General features: G+C 49.7%; 1 protein-coding gene across 4 annotated transcripts in view; it reads left to right on the top strand.

Moving 5' to 3' along the window:
* Positions 1 to 22848, top strand: part of Dnmt1 (DNA methyltransferase 1) — a 51711-nt gene that overhangs the window by 26253 nt on the left and 2610 nt on the right. For 3 of the 4 annotated variants that reach the window (XM_040729752.1, XM_040729753.1, XM_021232121.2), the window contains exons 12-34: positions 689 to 770; positions 4638 to 4672; positions 4941 to 4986; positions 5079 to 5159; positions 5237 to 5349; positions 6891 to 7027; positions 7366 to 7458; positions 8386 to 8537; positions 9005 to 9192; positions 9283 to 9466; positions 11658 to 11755; positions 11896 to 12043; positions 13633 to 13748; positions 13899 to 14100; positions 14175 to 14314; positions 15096 to 15269; positions 16559 to 16777; positions 18184 to 18376; positions 20069 to 20153; positions 20382 to 20510; positions 20649 to 20931; positions 21084 to 21225; positions 22489 to 22655. In XM_040729752.1, the coding sequence (XP_040585686.1) occupies positions 689 to 770; positions 4638 to 4672; positions 4941 to 4986; positions 5079 to 5159; positions 5237 to 5349; positions 6891 to 7027; positions 7366 to 7458; positions 8386 to 8537; positions 9005 to 9192; positions 9283 to 9466; positions 11658 to 11755; positions 11896 to 12043; positions 13633 to 13748; positions 13899 to 14100; positions 14175 to 14314; positions 15096 to 15269; positions 16559 to 16777; positions 18184 to 18376; positions 20069 to 20153; positions 20382 to 20510; positions 20649 to 20931; positions 21084 to 21225; positions 22489 to 22655 (3207 nt within the window). The remainder of the gene's footprint in view (positions 1 to 688; positions 771 to 4637; positions 4673 to 4940; positions 4987 to 5078; positions 5160 to 5236; positions 5350 to 6890; positions 7028 to 7365; positions 7459 to 8385; positions 8538 to 9004; positions 9193 to 9282; positions 9467 to 11657; positions 11756 to 11895; positions 12044 to 13632; positions 13749 to 13898; positions 14101 to 14174; positions 14315 to 15095; positions 15270 to 16558; positions 16778 to 18183; positions 18377 to 20068; positions 20154 to 20381; positions 20511 to 20648; positions 20932 to 21083; positions 21226 to 22488; positions 22656 to 22848) is intronic. The other variant, XM_013119408.3, reaches the window with a different exon arrangement.

Raw genomic sequence — 22848 nt, 5'->3', positions numbered from 1 at the left:
CCTGTGCAAGTCCCCTGGGCCATCTGCAGTCTTCATGACTGTTCAGTTGGGAGTTGGGAATGTTCAACCATGTCTCTTGAAGCCCATGCTGAACTTGAGTTCCTGATCCTCTGCCTCCTCCACCTTCCCTGGGCTGAGATTACAGGTGTAGACCACCATGCTTGGACTCAGTTACTGAGCCATTTCTCCAGCCTCTTGCTTTTTGTTTGTTTCAGTACTGAGAATCTAATACTACCAAACTCTTTACCACTGAGCTATGTCCCTGTATGGGATTTTTGAGGAAGGGTCTCACTAGGCTAGCCTAGTAGTACTCATGATCCTGCCTTAGCCTTCTAAGTACTAGGATTACAAGTATGAGTTACCGTACATGGCAGTGTTTTTATGTGTCTGTGTATAGTCAAGAGGTTGACACACTGAAGCTCACTGATGGTAGTTATACTAGCTGACCAGTGAACCCCAGTTATCCTGTCTCCACCTCTCCAGCACTGAGATTTTGGGCCTGTGCCTGCTGTGCCAACTTCACATGGATGCTGGGGGTTAAACTTGGGTCCTTAGACTTGTAAGGTGCCTTGAGTCCTGAGCTATCTCAACTGCCAGTGTTTCTCTCTTTGAGAGAGCGGTGTTTATCTGTTTTCAGAATGGGTATGCTGGAGTTGTTGTTTTCCAAGCTAATGTTTCTTGTTCACAGAGCCACCAAACGGAGACCCAAGGAAGCAGAATTGGAGCAAATGACTACAGAGTCTGCTGAGGACGGATCTGAAGAGGAAAGGGTAAGGGGAACATTGGCTCTTCTGTTCCTTAACTTAAAGAAGAAAAAGCTGGGTGGTGATGGTGGTGGTGGTGCACACCTTTAATCCCAGTGCAGAGGTACGTGGATCTGAGTCCAAGACCAGTCTTGACTCAGCAGAACTGTTAGAAAGTCTGTCTTAAACAAATTACTGTACACGTGTGTGTGTTTGTCTGCGTTGTGCCTGTACCATGTTCATGCAGTGCTCACAGAAGCCAGAAGAAGGGTCATTTCACCTGGAACTAGCTACGGGTCCTAGGAAGAGCAGCGAGTATTAACAATGGAGGCATCTTTTCAGCCTCACTTTCTTTTGTTTGTGTCAGGATCTGCCTATGTAGCCCAGGCTGACTTCAAACTCCAGAAGTCATGCATACCATGGCACATACACACCCACACATAATCTACATACACACAAGATAGATGTAACTTTAAATACCTAAGAGGGAAGGACTTGTGTGAATAAAGCACTAGCACATGTCTAGTCTGAGGATCTTGGTCTCCCAGGGTTTGTTTTTGTATTGAGACAAGGTCTCATAAACATAACCTGCACCCCAAGTGTTGGACACAGGCGTGTGCCATGCCAATCTGCTTCCTGTCTGCTGTTTTTTTTTCCCTAAAGGTTTATGTATACAGTATTCTTCTGGCCTGCAGGGACACATGCAGGGGGCACCAGATCTCATTACAGATGCTTGTGAGCCGCCATGCGGTTGCTGGGAATTGAACTCAGGACGCCTGGAAGAGCAGGCAGTGCTCTTAACCTCTGAGCCATCTAGCACTTGTCTGCTGTTTTTTACAGCATGAACCGTGACCTACATTAAGGTCTACACTGTTAAACCAAAATGACAAAAGCTGGGTAGTGGTGGCACCTGCCTTTGATCTCAGTCAGGCCTTGAAGACAGGAGGCAGATGGATCTCTTGAGTTTGAGGCCAGCCTGATCTATAATTAAGTTCTGGGACAGCCAAGGCTATACCAGGAGAGCTTGTCTTGGGGGGGGGGGGGGGGGGAATTGCATGCTACCTAATGACTTAAATATGTTGCAGGAAATTGGTCATTAGGTAATTTTGTCCCTAACAAGTAAGAAATGGCATGCAGTTAACAAAAACAAATTCTTATCACTGTCATCTATATGGTCCATAGCTGATCCAAGCATCATCATTTTGTGGCTCAGTTTTGTTACAAATGCTCAGGCTTAGGGCTGTGAACTTCATCTGTCCAGTATACTGTCTTTTTCCGCCTCTCATCTGTCTTTAAGTGTGGGCATCGGAGCCAAGTCTTTGTGTTTGCTAGAGGCACATTGTCAGTTCAACCAGTGGTTTTGGTTTTTTTTTTTTTTTTTTTTTTTTACGAGACTGGAGGCTGTCAGTCCAGCCTGGCCTCGAACTCACAGAGATCCACCTGCCTCTGCCTTCCGAGTGCTGGGATTAAAGGCATGCGCCACCACCGCCCGGCATGTTTTTTGTTTTTTTAACAAGGTCTTATTCTGTAGTCCGGGTTCACCGCAATTCCCTGTGTCAGTCTACTGAGTGCTAGAGTATAGACATGAGTCACCATACCTGCTTTCCCTAGTGTCTTAGTGTTGCCTAAAACTGAGTAGGAGTTGCTGATTGCAAGAAGCTGATTCTCCTCTTTGCTTATTATGGAAATTCTTCTGAAACCACTGCTTCTGTGCATAGTCTGTCTTGGCAGCTTGATTCCTGTTTATTTTCTTAGTGCTCGAGATAGTGGATGTCTGGGGTCAAGCCTCCATGGATAGTTGGTAGTGAGGCCACTCTGACCATCTAGCCTGTGCAAGGCTCTGGATTCCAGGCTCTGGATTCCAGAACCACCTCTGCAAAGGGAAAAAAGTGAAGCTGAGAAGGGAGCCCAAGGTATAGTGCAGGTATGTCTGCTTTCAAAGCACCCGGGGCAAAGGCAGGCTTGCTTTACATTTGAGATCATAGTGAGTTCCAGGTCAGCCAGTGGGACATACCCATGACTCCAGTCACTGTGTTTCCAGATGATGCCACAAAAAGCACAGTGCTACCTCCCAAATTCCTAAAAACAACCAACAGCCTGGCATCTGCAGGAGAAGGGGCTGACCTGATCCTGAACCTGGGAAACCCAGACTACCTTCCACAAGTTAGGACTACATATTTGCAGCACATAGGCTACATAATGCTTGAAAAACAGTGGGTTACTTATGGGTCAGCTCCTGTGGTTGTCACCTAGTGCTGTCATAGCCTTCTGTAAGTTGACACTGACAGTACATTGTCTCTTGTATGGATACTAACTTGAACTGTGAAAATGACAGGAAGCAGGGCATGGTGGCTCATAGCCATAATCCCAGCATCAAGAAGCTGAGAAAGAATCTAGAATTCAATGTTACATAGCCAGAGAAAGTTATTGAATTGAAGACTTGACAGTATCATGAGAGGTCAGTTTGGAGTACACACATCAACCTACCGCCTTTCCTAAACAAGGGACCCATTTATGTGTCAGAATAGTGCTGCTTCTAAGTGCTTCTGTGACAAGCATAACCCAGAGTGTCAGTGCCTCTGGAGCTCGTGTGCTTAGGGATGGGAGGGAAGGGTGAGACCTTGGATCCAACAAGCTTGACTTGGTATGGGGAGAGGGGGCGCCAGAGTTTATTCCAGCTCCTTTACTTACTGCTTAGTTGCCGCTCTAAATCTATGGCTCGTTAGGATCTGCAGAGGAGCCACAACCCCATACTCAAGAGGCCAGAGGCAGACAGATACGTTAAGTTTGAGAACAGCCTGGTCTATATAGGTACTTATTTCCAGGGAGGCTAGGGCTACATAGTGAGACCCTGACTTTTTTTCGTTTTATTTTTTTCAAGACTGTGTTTCTCTGTAATTTTGGCTGTCCTGAAACTCACCTTATAGATTAAGCTGGCCTAAACTTAGAGATCCACCTGCCTCTGCCTCCAGAGTGCTGGGATTAAAGGCATGTGCCATTACCACCTGACTAACCTGACTTCCCTTTTTGAGGTAACTAAAAGTCATAAGTTGAAGTGATTCTATATTGTAGCTTGCTCAGGCTGCCTGCTAGAGGCATCTTTAGTAATGCATGTATCTTTTGAAGCTTGTGACTTCAAGAAATCCATATTTAGGAGGACCTCACCGTTAGCTGTTAGGCTGCTCTGACTCCAGACCCCTGTGATGCTCCTGTGTCCTCACATGGCTTTTGTAGTACGTGGAGAGACTGGCGTACCTTTTAGATCAATGCCTTACTGTTAGGGCCTTGTTAAACCTCACCTTTCTAAGGGACCTGGCTCCTAATGCATTCATGCTAGGGGTGGGCTTATTTACTCTTGTATTTTTATTTTCTTTCTTTTTGGTTTTGAGACAGGGTTTCTCCATATAGCCCTGGCTGTCCTAGAACTTGCTCTGTAGACCGGTGGGCTTTGAACTTAAGAGATCCGCCTGCCTCTGACTCCCAAGTTCTGGGATTAAAGGGTCTTGCCAAATATCCCAGATTGACCTCCAATTCATGATCCTCCTGCCTTAGGCTAATACTGAGGTTAGGGCAGACTTTTCATGGGATTTGGATGTTGGTGTGATTTGGTCCTCATTACCTGAGCCTTAACCAGCTTTTTTTCCCCTGAGTTTTGTGACAATCACATATCGAAGGGTCTTTTTTTGGTGGGGGGTCTCTCTGTGTAGCCCTGGCTGTCCTGGAAGTCACTCTATAAACAGGTTGGCCTCAAACTCATTCACCTGCCTCTGCCTGCTGGGTGCTGACATTAAAAGTGTGTTCCCACCACTGCCTGGCAGTATAGGAAGTTCTGAATCTAAAGTGCCATCCGAGCCTCAGATGTCCTGACTTTCTGTTCCTCTTGATCCTGTTTAGGAGGAGAAGAAACGAAAAGTGACACCCAAAGAACCGTAAGCACTTGCCTTTTCCCTACAGAGCAGGTGGTGCTGTTAGACAGTTCTAGACAGGGGTGGGAGGTGGCCGTTAATGAGCTGCCACACCAGCCTTAGCTTTCTGTGGGATTGGAGTGCAGGCCAGGTACTCTGCTTCTGCCCGGCAACCCCTCAGCACTGTGACGGTCTCTGGATGCTGGCGTCAGCATGCGTGGAGTTTAGGAAGAGTTAGTGTGGGTCTGATTGCAGTTTGATGAAACGCCAACAAGCTTGTGCTTCCTTCCAGAACGGTGAAAAGGGTGACTCAAACCAGGCCAACCGTGATCCCAAAGGTAAGGGCACATCCAGGAACTTGGCCAGCAGCAGCACAGCAGCTCCCAGATGTTGGAGACCTGCCCTGAGGCCATATCTGTTCTTCCCACAGACGGCCTCACCACGCTGCCCCCAGTGCGGCCAGTTCCTAGATGACCCTGATCTGAAGTACCAGCAACACCCTCCAGATGCTGTGAGTCCTGCTCTCTGCCTTCGCCTTTCGGTCCCTGCCTCCCGGTGTGCCCATGTGTCACTGTCCCTACCCTTCAGGTGGATGAACTCCAGATGCTGGTCAGTGAGAAACTGTCCATCTATGATGAGTCCAGCTCGACTGTATTTGAAAGCTACGAGTCCTCTCCCCAGCACAAGGTGACCTGCTTCAGGTAACCACCATGCCCTGTGTTTGTGACCTGCTGGTGGGCACCCATATTCAAGGCATCCAAGTATAGTCATTGGTCCTAACCACAGGACTTCTCAAACTGCTCTTTGACAATAGCCAGAAGCTGGTTAAGGTTGGGTAGACTTCAGCTACAAGCATAAATTTTGCTATTGCTGTCTGGTTTTCCTGGGTGGTGAATTTTAGCTTTGGCCAGCCTCCAACTTGATAGGTAGTCATGGATGACCTTGAACTCCTGGCCTTGTACTAACACTCCCAGATTGTGTAGCGCTCTGGGGAGTCAGTTCAGAGCTTCATTTACATTCAGGCAGGCACTTCATAGCTGAGCCATATTTCCAGCCCTGGTTTTGGTTTTTGAAATAGGGTCTTTATGTCACCACTAAGGGGGGAATCTAGAAATCACTGTAGCCCTTGCTAGAACTTCATAAATTGATCAGGCTTGACTCACACTCAAATCCAAGCCTGACTTTGTTGCTGTTATAACATTTTTCACTGTGCTGGGGATAGCACATAGGGCCTTCTGCTCTCTAGGCAAGAGATCTAACCCTGGGCCACACCCCCAGATTGGTTTGCTGCTTTGAATATTAAATCTTGGTTTAGTTCATGCCATTCTGGAGCTTCTACAATGACCAGGTCTGTTCAGGGTGCCAGGTCCACAGGCATTGCACCTCAGACCCTTGCTCTTCTGGTCACAGAAAACCAGTGATCTCTGAGGTTTCCAGTCCTGCACTGGCTGTGGGCAGAGTTGACTGGAGAAGCAGGGCCAGATGTGATGATGTGGCTGGGACACATAAGTCCTTCTGGGCTTGTATGTGGTGGGAAAGTCCCCTCAGAGCACCCATTGGCATCCCAGTAGACATCATTGAGTGTTCTTAGCTGTTGAACCACCATGCTCTAGAGTTTCTGGGATCATTGGGTCAAGACCCCTGGGTGTGACAGTACTCCCTGCAAGTTGATTGGTGGCTCTATCGCTCTCCCTACTCCTGGGACTTTGGTTCCCCTACGGATGTCTGCTAGCTATCAACTAGGCCCTAATAGACAGTTGACCTTTGACCTCTGAGGGGCCAGTTGAATCGTGCTTGTAGAGAGTAGTCAGCTGTGAATCCCACGGTGGTATCCTTGGGAGAGCTGAGGCCAAACTTCCTTCTTCACTCAATTACAAGCCGCCTTAACTGGTGGGGGAAGATGGCTGAGAGCATGCAGCCCTTGACTGAGCGTGGCTGGTGAAACAGGCCCTATGCAGGTTGAGGTCTGGTTTCTGGTTCTTTTTAGTCAGGAGAGATGACTCAGTCAACTCCAGTTCCTGATAACCTCTGTAGGCAGCTCACAGCCTACTGGCTGTGACTCCAGGGTCAGGGGCATCCTCTGACCTCCTGGTGTGTGTACTTGTCATGAGAGGGGTGTGAGGCGCACTGTTGGGTGATACAGTCTAGAACCTTCACTTAGTCTGTGTACCTTGAGTTTGACAGTGACTTATGGCCCTCTGTGCTGAGTTGGGTGGTAAAGTGATGTTTGTTGTCTGTGTAGTGTATATTGCAATCGAGGTCACCTGTGTCCTGTTGACACTGGTCTAATTGAGAAGAACATTGAGCTCTACTTTTCTGGTTGTGCCAAAGCAATTTATGATGAAAATCCATCTGTGGAAGGTATGTGCCATGGTAAAGGTACGTGCAATGTTCAAGGGTTGCTTAAGTAAAAACCGGGCGGTGACGGTGCATGCCTTTAATCCCAGCACTCGGGAGGCAGAGGCAGGCGGATCTCTGTGAGTTCAAGGCCAGCCTGGTCTGCAAGAGCTAGTTTCAGGACAGCCTCCAAAGCCACAGAGAAACCCTGTCTCGAAAAACAAAAGTAAAATTGGAAGCAAGATGTCCCGTGGGAGGTTTTGTCACCAACTGAACAAAGTGACCCTAAAGAGAGGCTGCATGTTGGCTGGGTTTTCTAGCTGGGGTGAGAGGTGAGTCATCATGTTTAGTCTGTTTCTTATCAAGACACTTTTCCACAGGTGGTGTTAATGCCAAAAACCTTGGGCCAATCAACGAGTGGTGGATCACTGGCTTTGATGGTGGTGAAAAGGCGCTCATTGGCTTTAGCACCCGTAAGTTTCTGCCAAGTCTCAGTTGTTCTGGAGCCTCTACCTGTCTGGGCTTGGTCAGCCTTGGAGGGAGGGCTCATCAGGCATGGGGAGGACCTGGTGACCTGTGGTCATCATGACTGGCCTGGAAACTGATCCTCTGGTTGTATGACAGTCAGGTGTTTACAATTCAGATGAGTCCAAATCTCAGCTGACCCATTTCTGGCTCCAGCAAGCCCAGCTGGAACTAGCTAATGGAGAAATTGAACTCTTGTGGGTTAGGTGTGGGCTTTAAATTTTAGATTGTTCTGGAAGCTTGGAAGACGACTACTTGCCTGTGTTCAGCCTGGAGGCCATCAGATTGAGATGGCCTTAATTTTTCCTTCTATTTATTGTGTGGGTGAGTGTGTGCACCATAGCATGCACGTGGGGTCAGAACATCTTTTTTTTAAAGATTTATTTATTACTAACACAACACCCTGCCTCCATGTACATCTACACACCAGAAGAGGGCACCAGATATCATTACAGATGGTTATGAGCCACCATGTGGTTGCTGGGACTTGAACTCATGACCTCTGGAAGAGCAGCCAGTGCTCTTAACCTCTGAGATATCTCTCCAGCCCGGGGTCAGAACATCTTGTAGGAGTTAATTCCTTTTACCATCTGAGTCCCTGGATCAAGCTCAGGTTGTCAAGCTTATAGGAAAGTGCCCTTATCTGCTGAGCCATTTCATTGACCCTGAAACAGCCTTTTCAAATGTGTTAACCTGCTGGATATAGCAGATAACTTGTCTTAACTACTCAGACTGAGGAGTTTGGGCTAGCCTAAGCAACATGACAGACCTCCATTAAACAAACCAAACAGCTGTCTGCATGAATGGCAGGTGCTGGAGGAGGCAGAACCCTAGCTGAACAGATCTTTAAAAACCAAGTCGTGTGTTCTTCCCAGCATTTGCAGAGTACATTCTGATGGAACCCAGCCCAGACTATGCACCAATATTTGGGCTGATGCAGGAGAAAATTTACATCAGTAAGATTGTGGTTGAGTTCCTGAAAGACAATCCTCACGCCGTCTATGAAGACCTAATAAATAAGATCGAGGTGAGAACTTTGCCTTTGCTAAAAGGGGTTTGTATCCACACACATAGCATGGATGATGCAAGAGAAAACTGCATTCAGAATCAGAACCTGCAGGGCAGTGGTGGCACATGCCTTTAATCCCAGCACTCGGGAGGCAGAGGCAGGTGGATCTCTGAGTTCGAGGCCAGGCTGGACCGACAGCCTCCAAAACAATACAAAGAAACCCTGTCTCATAAAAAAAACAACAACAACAAAAAAAATCAGAACCTTCCACTACTAGAAGAGTTTTAGTAGATTAGTGAAACAGGCCTGGGGGTATAGCTCAGTTGTGGAGTTCCTGCCTAGAACCCCCACAGGGGTCTAGGGGTGCAGCTTCTGGTACATTGCTTGCCTAGCATACTTGAAATACTAGGGTCCACCTTCCCCAGTATTACAAGGAGGCAAAATATTAGAAACATCTGTTTTTTTCCTCTCCCCCCCCCCCGAAGACCACTGTCCCTCCTTCTGCCATTAACCTGAACCGGTTCACAGAGGACTCCCTCCTACGCCATGCCCAGTTTGTGGTGAATCAGGTAGAGAGCTACGATGATGCCAAGGACAATGATGAGATGCCCATCTTCTTGTCTCCCTGCATGAGAGCCCTGATCGGGTTGGCTGGGGTCACCCTGGGACAGAGGTAAGGATGTAGCAAAAATTAGATGGGAGACTTAAGACCAGAGAAGGCAATCTGTATCTGGTTCCCTAAAATGGCGGCCATCTCTCTCAGGCGAGCAGAGAGACGCCGTAAGATTGATGTTTCTGCTAAGGAGAAGGACAAGGGGCCCACAAAAGCCACTACCACCAAGTTGGTCTACCAGATATTTGACACTTTCTTCTCAGAGCAGATTGAGAAGGATGACATGGAAGACAAGGAGAATGCCTTTAAGCGCCGCCGGTGTGGCGTCTGTGAGGTGAGTAGACCTAGCCACTCCGAGCCATCCTTGGCTCTTCCTTAGATGTATGTAGGAGTCGGTTCTCTGGACAGATGGGCTGAAGTAAGCAAGTGTGTCCAGGGCCTTTGCTGTGGGTGATACCATTGGCTATATAGTTTGGTTTCCTAACACATGTTAGCTCTGTCTCCATGTTCTGTGGGTGCTGAGAGATGCTGGCCCCAGAGCCACTTCCAGGTCACATTACTCTGATATTCTGCTAGAACTTCTCAGCTTAGATTTATGGCTGCAAAAGGTCTCTTGATGTGAGTTGGGTCTTATCTAGCTCAGGGTGGCCTGGAAGTCTCTATCATACCTCACTCTTCCAAGAGCTGGGTTTAGAGACCTGTGCCACCATGCCTGACTCTTGTATATACTTTTCATATAGATGGCCTTGGAATCAACCTAAAACAAAACGCAAATGTGTTTAAGCTGGAGGCACAAGCCTGTGATGCGGGCACTTGAGAAGTGGAGGCAAGAGGATCAGGGTTTCAAGGTCCTTCAGTTACATAGTGAATTTGAGGTCACCCTGGTCTACAGGAAACCATGCTTGAAAACTTAGGTGAATTTATACTGAGCCATGGCCTGCATGTGCACGGGTGTGTGCTTTCCAGACAGGGTTTCTCTGTATTGTTTTGGAGCCTGTCCTGGCCCTTGCTCTGTAGACCAGGCTGGCCTTGAACTCAGATCCGCCTGCCTCTACCTCCTGAGTGCTGGGACTAAAGGTATGTGGCACCTCTGCCCAGTGTGTGCACGTGTATTCTGAGGCAGCTTTGTAGACAAGACTATTCTGAAACTGCTGGTGCTCTTCCTTCCTCTGCCTGCTGAGACTGGGCATCCAGGTATTGTACCACCATGCCTAACCCAGTGATGTCAGAGTGTCTTTTTTTGTTTGTTTGTTTGTTTGTTTGTTTTTTTTTTTGTTTTTCAAGACAGGGTTTCTCTGTGGCTTTGGAGGCTGTCTGGAACTAGTTCTTATAGACCAGGCTGGCCTCGAACTCACAAAGATCTGCCTGCCTCTGCCTCCCGAGTGCTGGGATTAAAGGCGTGCGCCACCAACGCCCGGCTCTCAGAGTGTCTTGACACCAGCTTTTGGGGCTTACCTTGTCTCAGGCTGTAAAAGGGACTTGGCCATGCTGAGAGCTCTTGAGAAAGGAGACTCTTACATGTTAGTACCCAAGGAACAGCTGGGGTTTTCTTTAAAGGAAGTCACCCTAACCCTGTAACAGCTCAGGTATATTTTGCAGTTTACTTTGACTGTTTTGACATTACCTGGGTGCAGTAGAGCCTGGCTGGTCCCCATGCCTACAGTAGTCTGTCCATCCTTTCTCATGGCCACCCTCCTCAGGATGCCCTGTCCTCCTCATTCTTGGACTGTCTCCTCAGGGTCATGAATCTAATGTGAATCCCTTTAAAGGGAGCAGGGAGCTGGGTGCTTGGTAGCCCTTGGGTTACCTTGTTCTCATGTTCTGTTATATTTTGTTAGTGGCGGTCCCCACTGACTCCTCAGTGACAGTTGGGGACCCTTGTAGATCTGTAGCAACACCTCAACAGAACTATTTGCGAGTTTCTAGGATACTCAGCACCCTGTGTACCTTCAAATACTCAGATGCAGAGGGCCTTTCTAAGGGTACAATGTTGCTGTGGCACCTAGGTATATCTGTCTCAGGACCTGAGTCATAGCTGGATGACTGACAGGTTAAATCTGTGCGGTTGCCATGCTGTATTGCTTAGGGAATGGGTGGGAAACGTCTGAAGTGCTCAGCGTAGACGCAGTATGTCTTACTGGTATGCACAGGCTGCTATGTACATGTGGAGGTGAGAAGTAACTGTGAAGTTGGTTTTCTATCTTACTGTGGGTGTTGGACATTGAACTTGGCTTGGGAGGCTTGGCAACAAACTCCTTTACCTGAGATCTCACTGGCCCTGAGCATGCATGGTTTTGAAAGTTTCTGGGCTAGGTGTGGTGGTGACACACACCTTTAATTCCCAGCATTCGTCTGTAGAGACAGGAGGATCGGAGTTTGAGGCTAGCCTGGTCTACATAGTGAATTCTAGGTCAGCCAGAACTATGTAAAGAGACCTTGTCTCAGAAAAAGCAAAAACCAACAACAAAAACCCAAAGTTCCTAGTTATGAATGGCTGGTCGATCAACCCTTTTAATACTTTCCAGGTCTGTCAGCAGCCGGAGTGTGGGAAGTGCAAGGCCTGCAAGGATATGGTTAAGTTTGGTGGCACTGGACGGAGTAAACAGGCTTGCCTCAAGAGGAGGTAGGCTATGCTCTGCTCTATTCTTCTGATAAGAGAAGCCAGGGTAGCTGAGGCAAGTATACTGTGCAGTGTCCTGAGGCGACACGGTGCGGAGATGACTGGATGCTTCTCTGGGGTTGACTGCAGTGTATGCTCTGCAGGTGTCCCAATTTGGCTGTGAAGGAGGCAGATGATGACGAGGAAGTTGATGATGACATCCCAGAGGTGCCATCGCCCAAAAAGATGCATCAAGGGAAGAAAAAGAAACAGAACAAGGATCGAATTTCCTGGCTGGGACAGCCCTTGAAGGTGAGGCCTCTTCCTCTTGCATGCTGCTGCGCCTCTGAGCCCAGCCCTGCAGCTAGGTGTGAGGAGAGCTTGCCCAGCTGCTGTCTGCTTTCGTCCCTTCCCCCACACTCGGGCATAGAATGCAAGGCCTCCGGCTGGAGCTCCACTTCCCGAGTGCTCAGATTACGGACATGTTGCCACCAAATCGGGTTTGGGGTCTTTTGTTGTTTTTTTTTTTTGTTTTTAGCTTTTTTAAATAGGGTTTCTCTGTAAGCTCTGCCTGGAACTCCTAATGTAGGCCAGGCTGGCCTCAAACGCAGAGATCCGCCTTCCAAGTGCTGGCAGAGCCAGGTGGATCTCGGAGTTTACAGCAACCCTAGCCTACAAAGCAAGTTTCAGGACAGCCAGGCTACATAGAGACTCTGTCTCAACAAACAAATTAAAAATAATTTAGGGGCTGGAGAGATGGCTCAGAGGTTAAGAGCCCTGACTACTCTTCCAGGGGTCCTGAGTTCAATTTCCAGGAACCACATGGTGGCTCACAACCATCTGTAATGAGATCTGGTGCCCTCTTGTGTGCAGACAGGCATGGAGACAGGATGTTGTATTCATAATAAATCTAAAAAAATTAAGCTGGGTGGTGGTGGTACATTCCTTTAGTTCCAGCAGTTGGGAGGCAGAAGCGGGTAGATCTGAGTTCAAGGCCAACCTGGTTTTATAGACCAAGTTTTAGGACAGCCAGGGCTAAACAGAGAAAGTCATTCATTCGGAAGCCTTGTTCTTTGGTTTTGGAGATGGGCTCTCACTGTATCGCCCAGGTTGGGTTAGAACTTAATTTTTAGAAATTTTTCTAGATTTATCACATGTAGATTGGCTACACGTATGTACCTTCACCATGTGCATGCCTGGTGCCCAGAGAGGTCAGAAGGAAGTGTATAGAATTCCCTGGAACTGGAGTTATGAATGGTTGTGAGCCACTGTGGATGCTAGGAACTGAACCCAGGTTCTCTAAGAGCAAAAGGTACTTTTCACTGCTGAGCCATCTGTAGTTACTAGCCTGGAAATCTTGATTTTTCTCTTTAGCCTTTCCCGGGTTAGGATTGCAGGCATGTTTTTAACCATTTCCCAGTAGCTCATGCCTTTTTTTTCTTTGAGTCAGGGTTTTACTGTGTAGCTCTGGCTGGCCTGGGCCTAATGTAGGCTAGGTAGGCCTGGCTCTACCTCCAGAGTGCTGGGACTAAAGGTGTCATTACACCTGGCTTTCTTAATTTTATTACATTACATGTGAATGCGTACACACGCCACAGCACGAGTGAATGTCGGACAACCCGCAGGAGTCATTTCCCCGTCCTCCATGTTATAATAGGTGTCAGATACCAAACTCGGGTCAAACTTAGTGGCAAAGCTCCTTTCCCCACTGAGCCATCTTGTTAGCCCTTGTGACTTATAAAATAAGTTGTGTTTTCACTTTTGGGGGTTGCTGGGGTGGAGCCCAGAGCCTGGCATCTGTTCAGTGCTCTCTGCACTGCTGACCCACACTTAGCTCCAGGTAAATGTCAGAGTTAGGGAGGTGGACATGAGTGTCGCCTGAGCTCTAGCGTCTGTTTCAGATCGAAGAGAAGAGAACTTACTATCAGAAGGTGTGCATCGACCAAGAGACCCTGGAGGTGGGGGACTGCGTCTCTGTCATTCCAGACGATTCCTCCAAGCCACTATATCTAGCCAGGTGCGTGTGTCCTCCTGCCAGTTGAGTGCCTGCTTTTTCGGTTGAACACCTGAAGTCCGTTGTGTCAGAATGAAGCCAAAGGTTTTATGTGGTCAAGTTCTGCTGGCTACATATGTGATATCTATGCCCTGTCCCGTCCTGTGGCTGCAGGGTCACGGCACTGTGGGAAGACAAGAATGGGCAGATGTTCCATGCACACTGGTTCTGTGCTGGGACAGACACAGTCCTTGGAGCCACATCTGACCCCCTGGAGCTGTTCCTGGTGGGTGAGTGTGAAGACATGCAGCTTTCCTACATCCACAGCAAGGTCAAGGTTGTCTACAGAGCGCCCTCCGAAAACTGGGCCATGGAGGTGAGTGCCTCCTCTCCTCCCCGTGAACCATCCGGCTGTTAAGAGCCAAGACTGACCGTGACTTTTTCCCACAGGGAGGCATGGATCCAGAGACCATGTTGCCCGGGGCTGAGGATGATGGAAAGACCTATTTTTACCAGCTCTGGTACAACCAGGACTATGCGAGGTTTGAATCCCCTCCCAAGACGCAGCCAACAGAGGACAACAAGCACAAGTGAGTGTGAGCTGCTGCAGGTCCCTGCATCCCTGCCCTGCTCTGCGAGTCCTCCTTCTCTCAGGAGGAAGTGTTTACACTGTGTGGACCTGACTGGGGGGGGGGGTGGCACGAGTGCCTCTAGTCCTAGCACTCGGGAGGCAGAGGCAGGCAGCTCTGAGTTCGAGGCCAGCCTGGTCTACAGAGTGAGTTCCAGATCTGTAACACAGAAACCCTGTCTTTGTTTTGTAAAATATGTGCACTGCTGGACGGTGGTGGCGCACGCCTTTAATCCCAGCACTTGAGAAGCAGAGACAGGCGGATCTCTGTGAGTTCGAGACCAGCCTGGTCTACAAAGTGAGTTCCAGGACAGCCTCCAAAGCCACAGAGAAATCCTGTCTCGAAAAACCAAAACAACAAAGTGTGCATCACCTGGGATTTGCCTTAAGCAAACGTGGCCATCTGTTTAAAAATATTTCTGCTGGGCGTTTGGTGGCGCATGCTTTTAATCCCAGCACTTGGGAGACAGGCGGATCTTTTTGAATTCGAAGCCAGCATGGTCTACAGATTGAGTTCCAGGACAGCCTCCAAAGCTGCAGGAAACCTTATTTTTTGGGCGGGGGGACGGACACCAAACAAGCACACAAAGTTAGCTAGCATTAATTTTTGTCTTTGAGCTGTGTTCGCAAGAATTGTCTTCACAGTGTAGACATACAAAGGGACACTTCCTCTAGACACCTGCAGATCCATTCTCAGTGGCTGCCACCTCGGAACCTTGAGTCTCTGCCCTTGGCTTCTACAGGTTCTGCCTGTCCTGTGTCCGGCTGGGTGAGCTGAGGCATAAAGAAATGCCCAAGGTCCTGGAGCAACTTGATGAGGCAGATGGCCGAATCTACTGCAGCTCTATCACCAAGAACGGTGTTGTCTACCGACTGGGCGACAGTGTGTACCTGCCTCCTGAGGCCTTTACCTTCAAGTGAGTGCCCCCATGGCCCATACCAGTCAGTCGACTCGGATCTTTCCAGCTGTTCCCCTAAAGCCAGTGTGTAGACGTCACCTTTTAAAGGCTCTGTCACTCGCTGGTGCTGCCGGGCTGGGGCCTAGCACACAGCACACTGCCTTGTGTGCCTTTCAGCATTCTGAGCTATGTGTGTGAGGTTGGCTGAGACCTGCACCTGAGCAGCTGTGAGGCCTTAGGCTTCTTCGAGTCTCTTTCTCCTTGAAGCTGATGGGGTTTGCCTGCCAGAACTCTCCAGTGCTCTACCCAAGGCCTGTCAAGATGAGATTTGTGAATAGACCTACCTCTGACTCCATGTCAGAAGTGAGGACATTACCTCCGCTCTCCATCCACCGTGTATGCTAAGCACTAGAACAAGTTGGAATTGCAGTTTGTGCTTTCTGAACATAGTTCAGTATCTATACTTGAGGGTTCATTTTCCTAGTGTCAAGTTTAGCGTAGTTGCTGTGACCCATGGAACTAATGAATAAGTGGGTTCTTCTGCTTGGTGGTGGTGGGTGTTTTACCTAATCTCGAAGTGCTCATCTTTTGGTGTCCTCTGTAGGTTGTTGTCTACCACATAGAAGCATACCAGTTAAGCCACTCAGGCACTTAGGGAGCTACCTTTGGAAGATCATCGCCTGTGTCCTTGTTCTGTGCTTGTGGGTAGAATAGCAAGAGTGAGCAACCAGCTTTGCCATGAGTTGGACCAAATTTAGACTTTCTCATCAGACTCTATCCTTCATCAGTTACATCAGTGCTCCATAGCAGGGAAGTGTCTGTGCCACAGTGAGCCTTTGAGGCTCAGGGCTTCTTAGGACATAGTGGTTGCTTTCTTGGCTGACACCTGGGGAGAATGGTACCTGTGCCCTCCCTGAAGCTGCTGGTTCACCTAGTGAGGTCACTCCTCCTGTGACATTTCAACTTGCGCTTGCTGATAGGACCTTGTCGCATACCAGTCAATAAGTAAACGTTGCCACATGGCTGGGAGGCAGGTCTGTGTTGTCCTAAAGCTCAGTAAGTAGCCCAAGCTTACCTGGAACCTCTGGCCCTCCTGCATCAGTTTTTCTCAAATTCTGGGATGACAAGCGTGTGTGGCCACAACCACCTGAGCTCTGGGAGTTGGGTTTTGAGCTGTGAGATTTCATTTATCTTGCCTTAATGGTATTTGGCTATACCAGCTCGTGATGAGGAATCGGCTGGCTCTAGTCTGCATCTGGACTCTAAGGCCTGGAGCTCAGTTGTGTCCTTCACCATTCTCTCTGCAGCATCAAGCTGGCTAGCCCCTTGAAGCGCACAAAGAAGGAGCCTGTAGATGAGAACCTGTACCCTGAGCACTACCGCAAGTACTCCGACTACATCAAAGGAAGCAACCTGGATGCTCCTGAGCCCTATCGCATCGGTCGGATAAAAGCGATTCACTGTGGCAAGAAGAGTGGCAAGGCCAACGAAGCCGACATCAAGATCCGGATCAACAAGTTCTACAGGTTGGTGTGGGTCTGCCTGCAGGAGGCCCTTCCAAAGGTGCTGGTGGAGATGCACGGCTGCTTCTAGTTACCCGAGGGCACGGGTGTATTTCAGAGTCGGGGAGCCTGTGTCTGGAATGTGGGGTACTATGGGCTCTAACTCAAACTGCAAGGAGCAAAAGCTGCAGCGTGGCAGAGAGCAGTCCTGCTTGTCTGGGTGCTCTGCACCTTCTTGCTGGTTCTGGGGTTTGTTTTCCAGCCCTTGGCTTAACTAAACGCCCCACCACCCCCCACCCCGCTCTCTGCGTCTGTGTGTCTGTAGTGTGTGCACTTGTGTATGTGTGCCCTTTGTGGACGGGTTTCGGACAGCTGGAAAGAGGCTTTGAAGGAAAACTGGCCCAGGTGACCAGTGTGTCGCTTGCTTCACCACACCAGGAACTTGAGATCCCCGTAATCGGCATCCCAAGTACTAGGATGACAGGCACCCTCACTATGCCTGATTTCCTGGAGTCTTTGTAATGTTCATGTGGTTGCAGAAGAATGAGCACCCGGCACTGATGGGCAGGGCGACGGCAGAGAAGCAGAGCATCCCTGATCTGGTTCCCAGGAACCCATCCCTGCTGTGGTGTTGGGTCCAAGTAAGGGTGGCAGTCACCACACTGATGGAACTGGGACGTGTGGTCCCTTCCGTTGTGCTGTTTGTAGGTTAGACATCCCCAATACATTACACGGCTGACCTCATCTTACAGGCTGCCTCAGTGTACTTAATGCCATGGAAGGGCTGCAGAGATGGCTCAGTGCCGAAGATTTGATAAGTTTAATTCCCAGCACCGACATCATCTCTAACTGCAGTCCCCCGGGATCTGATGCCCCTTCTGGCCTCTGGCCTCCACAAGCACTGTGCTTACCTGTTGCATAGACACATACCCGTACACATCGAGTAGAAATTTATAAATCTCTTTAAATGCTGCCTTAAATGTCCTGTGGCGATTGGATTGGTAGTTGCCTGTCATCCCAGCACTTGAGGTGTTGTGGCAGGAGGATCACTGAGTTGGGAGGTCAGCCTAGGAAGCAGAGCAAGACACTGTCTCAAAATAAAGGCCTTAGCCAGGAAATGGTGGTGCACGCCTTTAATCCCAGTACTTGGGAGGCAGAGGCAGGCGGATCTCTGAGTTTGAGACCAGCCTGGTCTACAGAGTGAGTTCCAGGACAGCCTCCAAAGCCACAGAGAAACCCTGTCTCGAAAAACAGAATAAATAAAAATGAAGGCCTAAACAAAAAGTAAAGGCTTTGAGGTGTACAAGACTGACAAGATCCCTATTCTCGCACTCAACACCCAACTCCAGGGATTTCAGATGAGGGTGCTGTGAGCTGTGAGTGACTGTAAACTTGTAGTAAAGTAAATCTACCTGGTGTCTGCTTTACAGGCCCGAGAACACCCACAAATCCACCTCGGCCACCTACCATTCAGACATCAACCTGCTGTACTGGAGTGACGAGGAGGCTGTGGTGGACTTCGGTGATGTGCAAGGCCGCTGTACCGTGGAGTACGGGGAAGACCTGCCTGAGAGCATCCAGGATTACTCACAGGGCGGGCCTGACCGCTTCTACTTCCTTGAGGTGTGGAGCCCAGGCTTCAGGGGCAAATGTGGGAGAGCAGGGTGCCCACGAAAGCAGCTCAGGCTGGGGGACAGAGCTCGGTGGTAGGGCCTGTGTTCAAGTGCTGTGCTGTCCTGGATTTGTCCTAGGGTGGGAGACAAGTTAGACCAAGGAAGCAGCTGATGTGCATGTGTTGAGTGGGTTTGGTTTTGTGTTGAGATGGGGTCTCAGATTGCCCTGGAGCTCGATCTGTAGATCAGGCTGGCATGCCTTTGCCTTCCAAGTGTAAAGGATTTGTGGTTCCTGCACCATCCAGCCTATATAGTCTTTTTTGGTTTTCAAAACAGGATTTCTTTGTGTAGCCCTATAGTAGTCCAGGCTGTCGAGTCGGGTTTGGGTTTTTAAAGAAAACAAGGCTGGGGGCTGGAGACATGGCTCAGAGGTTAAGAGCTGAGTTCAATTCCCAGCAACCACATGGTGGCTCACAACCATCTGTAATAAGATCTGGTGCCCATTTCTGGCCTGCAGGCATACATGCAGACAGAACACTGTATACATAATAAATAAAAAAATAAATCTTAAAAAAACAAGGCAGCTGGAGAGATGGCTTCATCCAGTAGAACTCTTGCCTAGCATTCGTGAAGCCCTGGGTTAGGGGCCCCTGCACTTGAGCCACAGAGGCAAGATTGCACATTCAGGAGACAGGCCTGCCTCTGCCTCCTGAGTGCTGGGATTAAAGGCATGCACCACAACTGTCAGGCATTGTTTGTTTTTTTGAGATAGGGTTTCTGTGTAGCCCTGACTGGCCTAGAATTTACCCTGTAGACTGGGCTGACTTTGAACTCGGATCCACCTGCCTCTGCCTCCTGAGTACTGGGATTAAACATATATGCCACCATAGCCCAACATGCTCAGCTGTGTGTGTGTGTGTGTGTGTGTGTGTGTGTGTGTGTGTGTGTGTGTGTACAGCCTTCTGCCTGCACACCAGCAGAGGGCACCAGATCTCACTCAAGGTGGTTGTGAGCCACCATGTGGTTGCTGGGAATTGAACTCAGGACCTCTGGAAGAACAGTCAGTGCTCTTAACCTCTGAGCCATCTCTCCAGCCCCCATGCTCGGCTTTTTAAAAGTAAAAATTGAGAGTGCAACATTTTACTGCACCATTAAAATTTATCTGCGGGACTCTTTTGAAGGGCATCTACCAGCCTTACCTAGGGTATTAATGTGATGAGAAGGTCCCCCCCTTTGGGAGGAGTACACTTTGGCTCCATCTTGTGACCAGGTAGTGGCCCTGGTTTGGAGAAAGGATCCAAGAGCCTCTTGTGGTAGACCTATTTGAATACCTGGAGCTTTGCTCTTCGTTTTTTGTTAGGCACCCAGATTCTGTGTGTGCGTGTTTTTGTGACATTAGACAGCAGGCTCCCGTAATGCCTTCCCTTTCCTTAGAATGTACACTCTGGCTGCTTACAGCAGCAGGTGTTGGTGCAGACCACAGGAGGGTTTTAGATAGCCTCTCTGTAGCGTGAACTGGCCTCAAGCTCATGCTGGTGCCTCCGCCTCAGCACCATGACCAGCTGGCTGCAGTCTTGTCTGTTTCCAATAAGATCAAATTCTGCTGGTGACTGATTGGCTGTGGTTCTCAGGAGATAAGACTCAGACCAGCTGTGAGGGTCCATGCATTTCTTCTGGACTAACATGGCTCCTCTCTCTTCAGGCCTACAATGCAAAGAGCAAAAGCTTTGAAGACCCTCCAAACCATGCCCGTAACCCCCTGAACAAAGGGAAAGGGAAGGGGAAAGGTGAGCCCTGTCACTCTCCTGTGTGCATGGTCTTCATGAGACAGCGTGGAACCCTGAAATTTCCTGCCTCCACCTCCCAAACGTTGGGTGCTTGCTTGGGAGGCTGAATCGGGAAGGTCTCCGAGAGACTGCTCTAGGTCACATAACAAGACAGCCTTCTGAATAAAGCCTCTGAGGAGAGCAGCCTGGTGGGCCTTTCTCACAGCCGGTGGCCTGTTCCTCCTCCAGGGAAAGGGAAGGCAAAGTGTCAGGTGTCGGAGCCCCGAGAGCCTGAGACAGCCATCAAATTGCCCAAGCTGCGGACCCTGGACGTGTTCTCTGGCTGTGGAGGGTTGTCAGAAGGATTCCATCAAGCAGGTAGGCTCCCGTTGGTGCTGGCTCTGGAGAAGCTTCAGAGCATGACCCTGGCTGAGCAAAGTGACCATGGCATGTCTGAGCAAGTGAAGTGAAAACCGCAGCTCCAGAAAAGCAAACCTCTGCCCTTCTGTCCTCCAGGCATCTCAGAGACACTGTGGGCCATTGAGATGTGGGACCCGGCGGCCCAGGCATTCCGGCTGAACAACCCTAGCTCCACGGTGTTCACAGAGGACTGCAATGTGCTGCTTAAGCTGGTCATGGCTGGCAAGGTGACCAACTCCCTGGGCCAGAGACTGCCACAGAAGGGTGACGTGGAGATGCTGTGTGGTGGACCACCCTGTCAGGGTTTCAGTGGCATGAACCGTTTCAACTCCCGTACTTACTCCAAGTTCAAAAACTCCCTGGTGGTCTCCTTCCTCAGGTAAGCATGGACAGCCTTCTATCACTTGTCTGGAGTAGATGTAACTTTGTGGGAGCCCTTCCTTGGTGGGAGAGGTGGGAGATGCCTACACGCCCTGGTGCGGGTTCCCTGGTGCCTGTGAGGCTCTGACCGGTGTTCCTCCTGCCCCACAGCTACTGCGACTACTACCGGCCGCGTTTCTTCCTGTTGGAGAACGTCAGGAACTTCGTGTCCTTCAAGCGCTCCATGGTGCTGAAGCTCACACTGCGCTGTCTGGTCCGCATGGGCTACCAGTGCACCTTTGGTGTGCTGCAGGTGGGCACCGCACAGCGGGCCGGGATAGAATCCCCCCCCCTCTTGCAGAGCAGTCACCCACACCGCTGCCCTCCACCATTAACCAGGAGAGTGTTCAGACCTGCCGTGGGCAGCAGAGGGTCTGTGTGATCACCAACCAGTGTGATGAGGGCAGGTGGCTCATAGCTCAGACAGAAAGGGCATAGGGTTAGCCTTGTGTGGTGGTGCCTACCTTTAATCCCACCACTAGAGATCTGTTTGAGGCCAGCCTGATCTACAGAGCAAGTTCTAGCACTGCCAGAGCTACAAAGAGACCCTGTCTTGGGAGGGGGCGGACAGAAAGCACGAGGTGACTAGATATGGTGGCAGCACAGGCTGCCATTTCAGTCTTGAAAGGCTAAAGTAGAAGATCATGGGCTCAGGGCCAGTGCTCAGGATTAAGAGCTGGGCTGTAGTGCATTCACACACTTGGTGACTACATTTGCCAAGAGTAAGCAGGCTTGGATGGAGCCCAGTTGGTAGAGTGCTTACTAACCTTCAGGAAGCCTGGGTTCCATCCCATCACTGCTAGCCCAAATATGGTTTCATGCACCTGTCACCCCAACAGTAGGCAGTGGGTGGAGGTAGAGTCAGTCTTCAAGACGTCATCTTTGTCTGCATAGCAGTTTGTGGTAGCCTGAGCACGCGCGGCCTTGATTCCAAAGTCAAACAACAAAGCAGCTGTCCAGATGGATACTGAAGTAGCTAGAGGTCATGACAGCCCACACGGGCATTTCCACCCTTCCTGCAGCCGAGCCTGGTCACCAGCCCTTCTCCCTGTCCCCGTTGCGCTTATAATTTCTGCAGTGTTCCCTAAGAGGACTGGGACAGCAGCCACATAGCTGTAAAGCCAGTGAAAAAGACCCCACAGCAGAACAGGTTTAATTCAGAGGAAACCTGAGATTGGGACTTTCCAGTTGGTCACCCAGAGGTCTTGCCATCCCCTTCAAACCCATGAATTACTGTGAGGAGGGGGAGGCACAAACAGGTGAGGTGGCAGGGAAGCCTACAAAGACAAGTAACTGGTTCTGCAAGTTCAAATTAGTGTAGTCTTGAGGGTCGTCGCCATTTAACCAAAATGGGAGTTTTGCAAGTGGTGTGGCCCTGTCTGACAGGCAGGCCACTCTTGTCAGCTGCAGTGTCACCCTGATGAGTTGCAGCTGTTACCTGCTTCCCAGCTCTGCTTCTCTGCAGAGGCCAGCTAGGCAGACACTGATGCCACCTGTCTCCATTCCCGTGTTACAGGCTGGACAGTATGGTGTGGCCCAGACACGGAGGCGAGCCATCATCTTGGCTGCAGCCCCAGGAGAGAAGCTGCCTCTGTTTCCTGAGCCTCTGCATGTGTTTGCACCTCGTGCTTGCCAGCTGAGTGTTGTGGTGGACGACAAGAAGTTTGTTAGCAACATCACCAGGTAGGAGTGGATTCGGCACCCGTGTGCAGTAGGTGACAATGCCGTGGTCACTGAGTTTTGTGCCCGACCCTGTTTACAAACTCAGGACTGCCTCAGATTTCTGCGTTGTGTGCAGACCGCTGGCTTGAGTAGAACACACACTTATAGCTGCCCTGCACATCCTAAAACTCAGCAGAGACTGCCCGCATAACAT

Source organism: Mesocricetus auratus, unplaced genomic scaffold (assembly GCF_017639785.1).
Source record: "Mesocricetus auratus isolate SY011 unplaced genomic scaffold, BCM_Maur_2.0 Super-Scaffold_100022, whole genome shotgun sequence".
NCBI lineage: Eukaryota > Metazoa > Chordata > Mammalia > Rodentia > Cricetidae > Mesocricetus > Mesocricetus auratus.
Note: the sequence above shows the minus strand (reverse complement) of the source record. Positions and strands in the feature narration are given on the sequence as shown.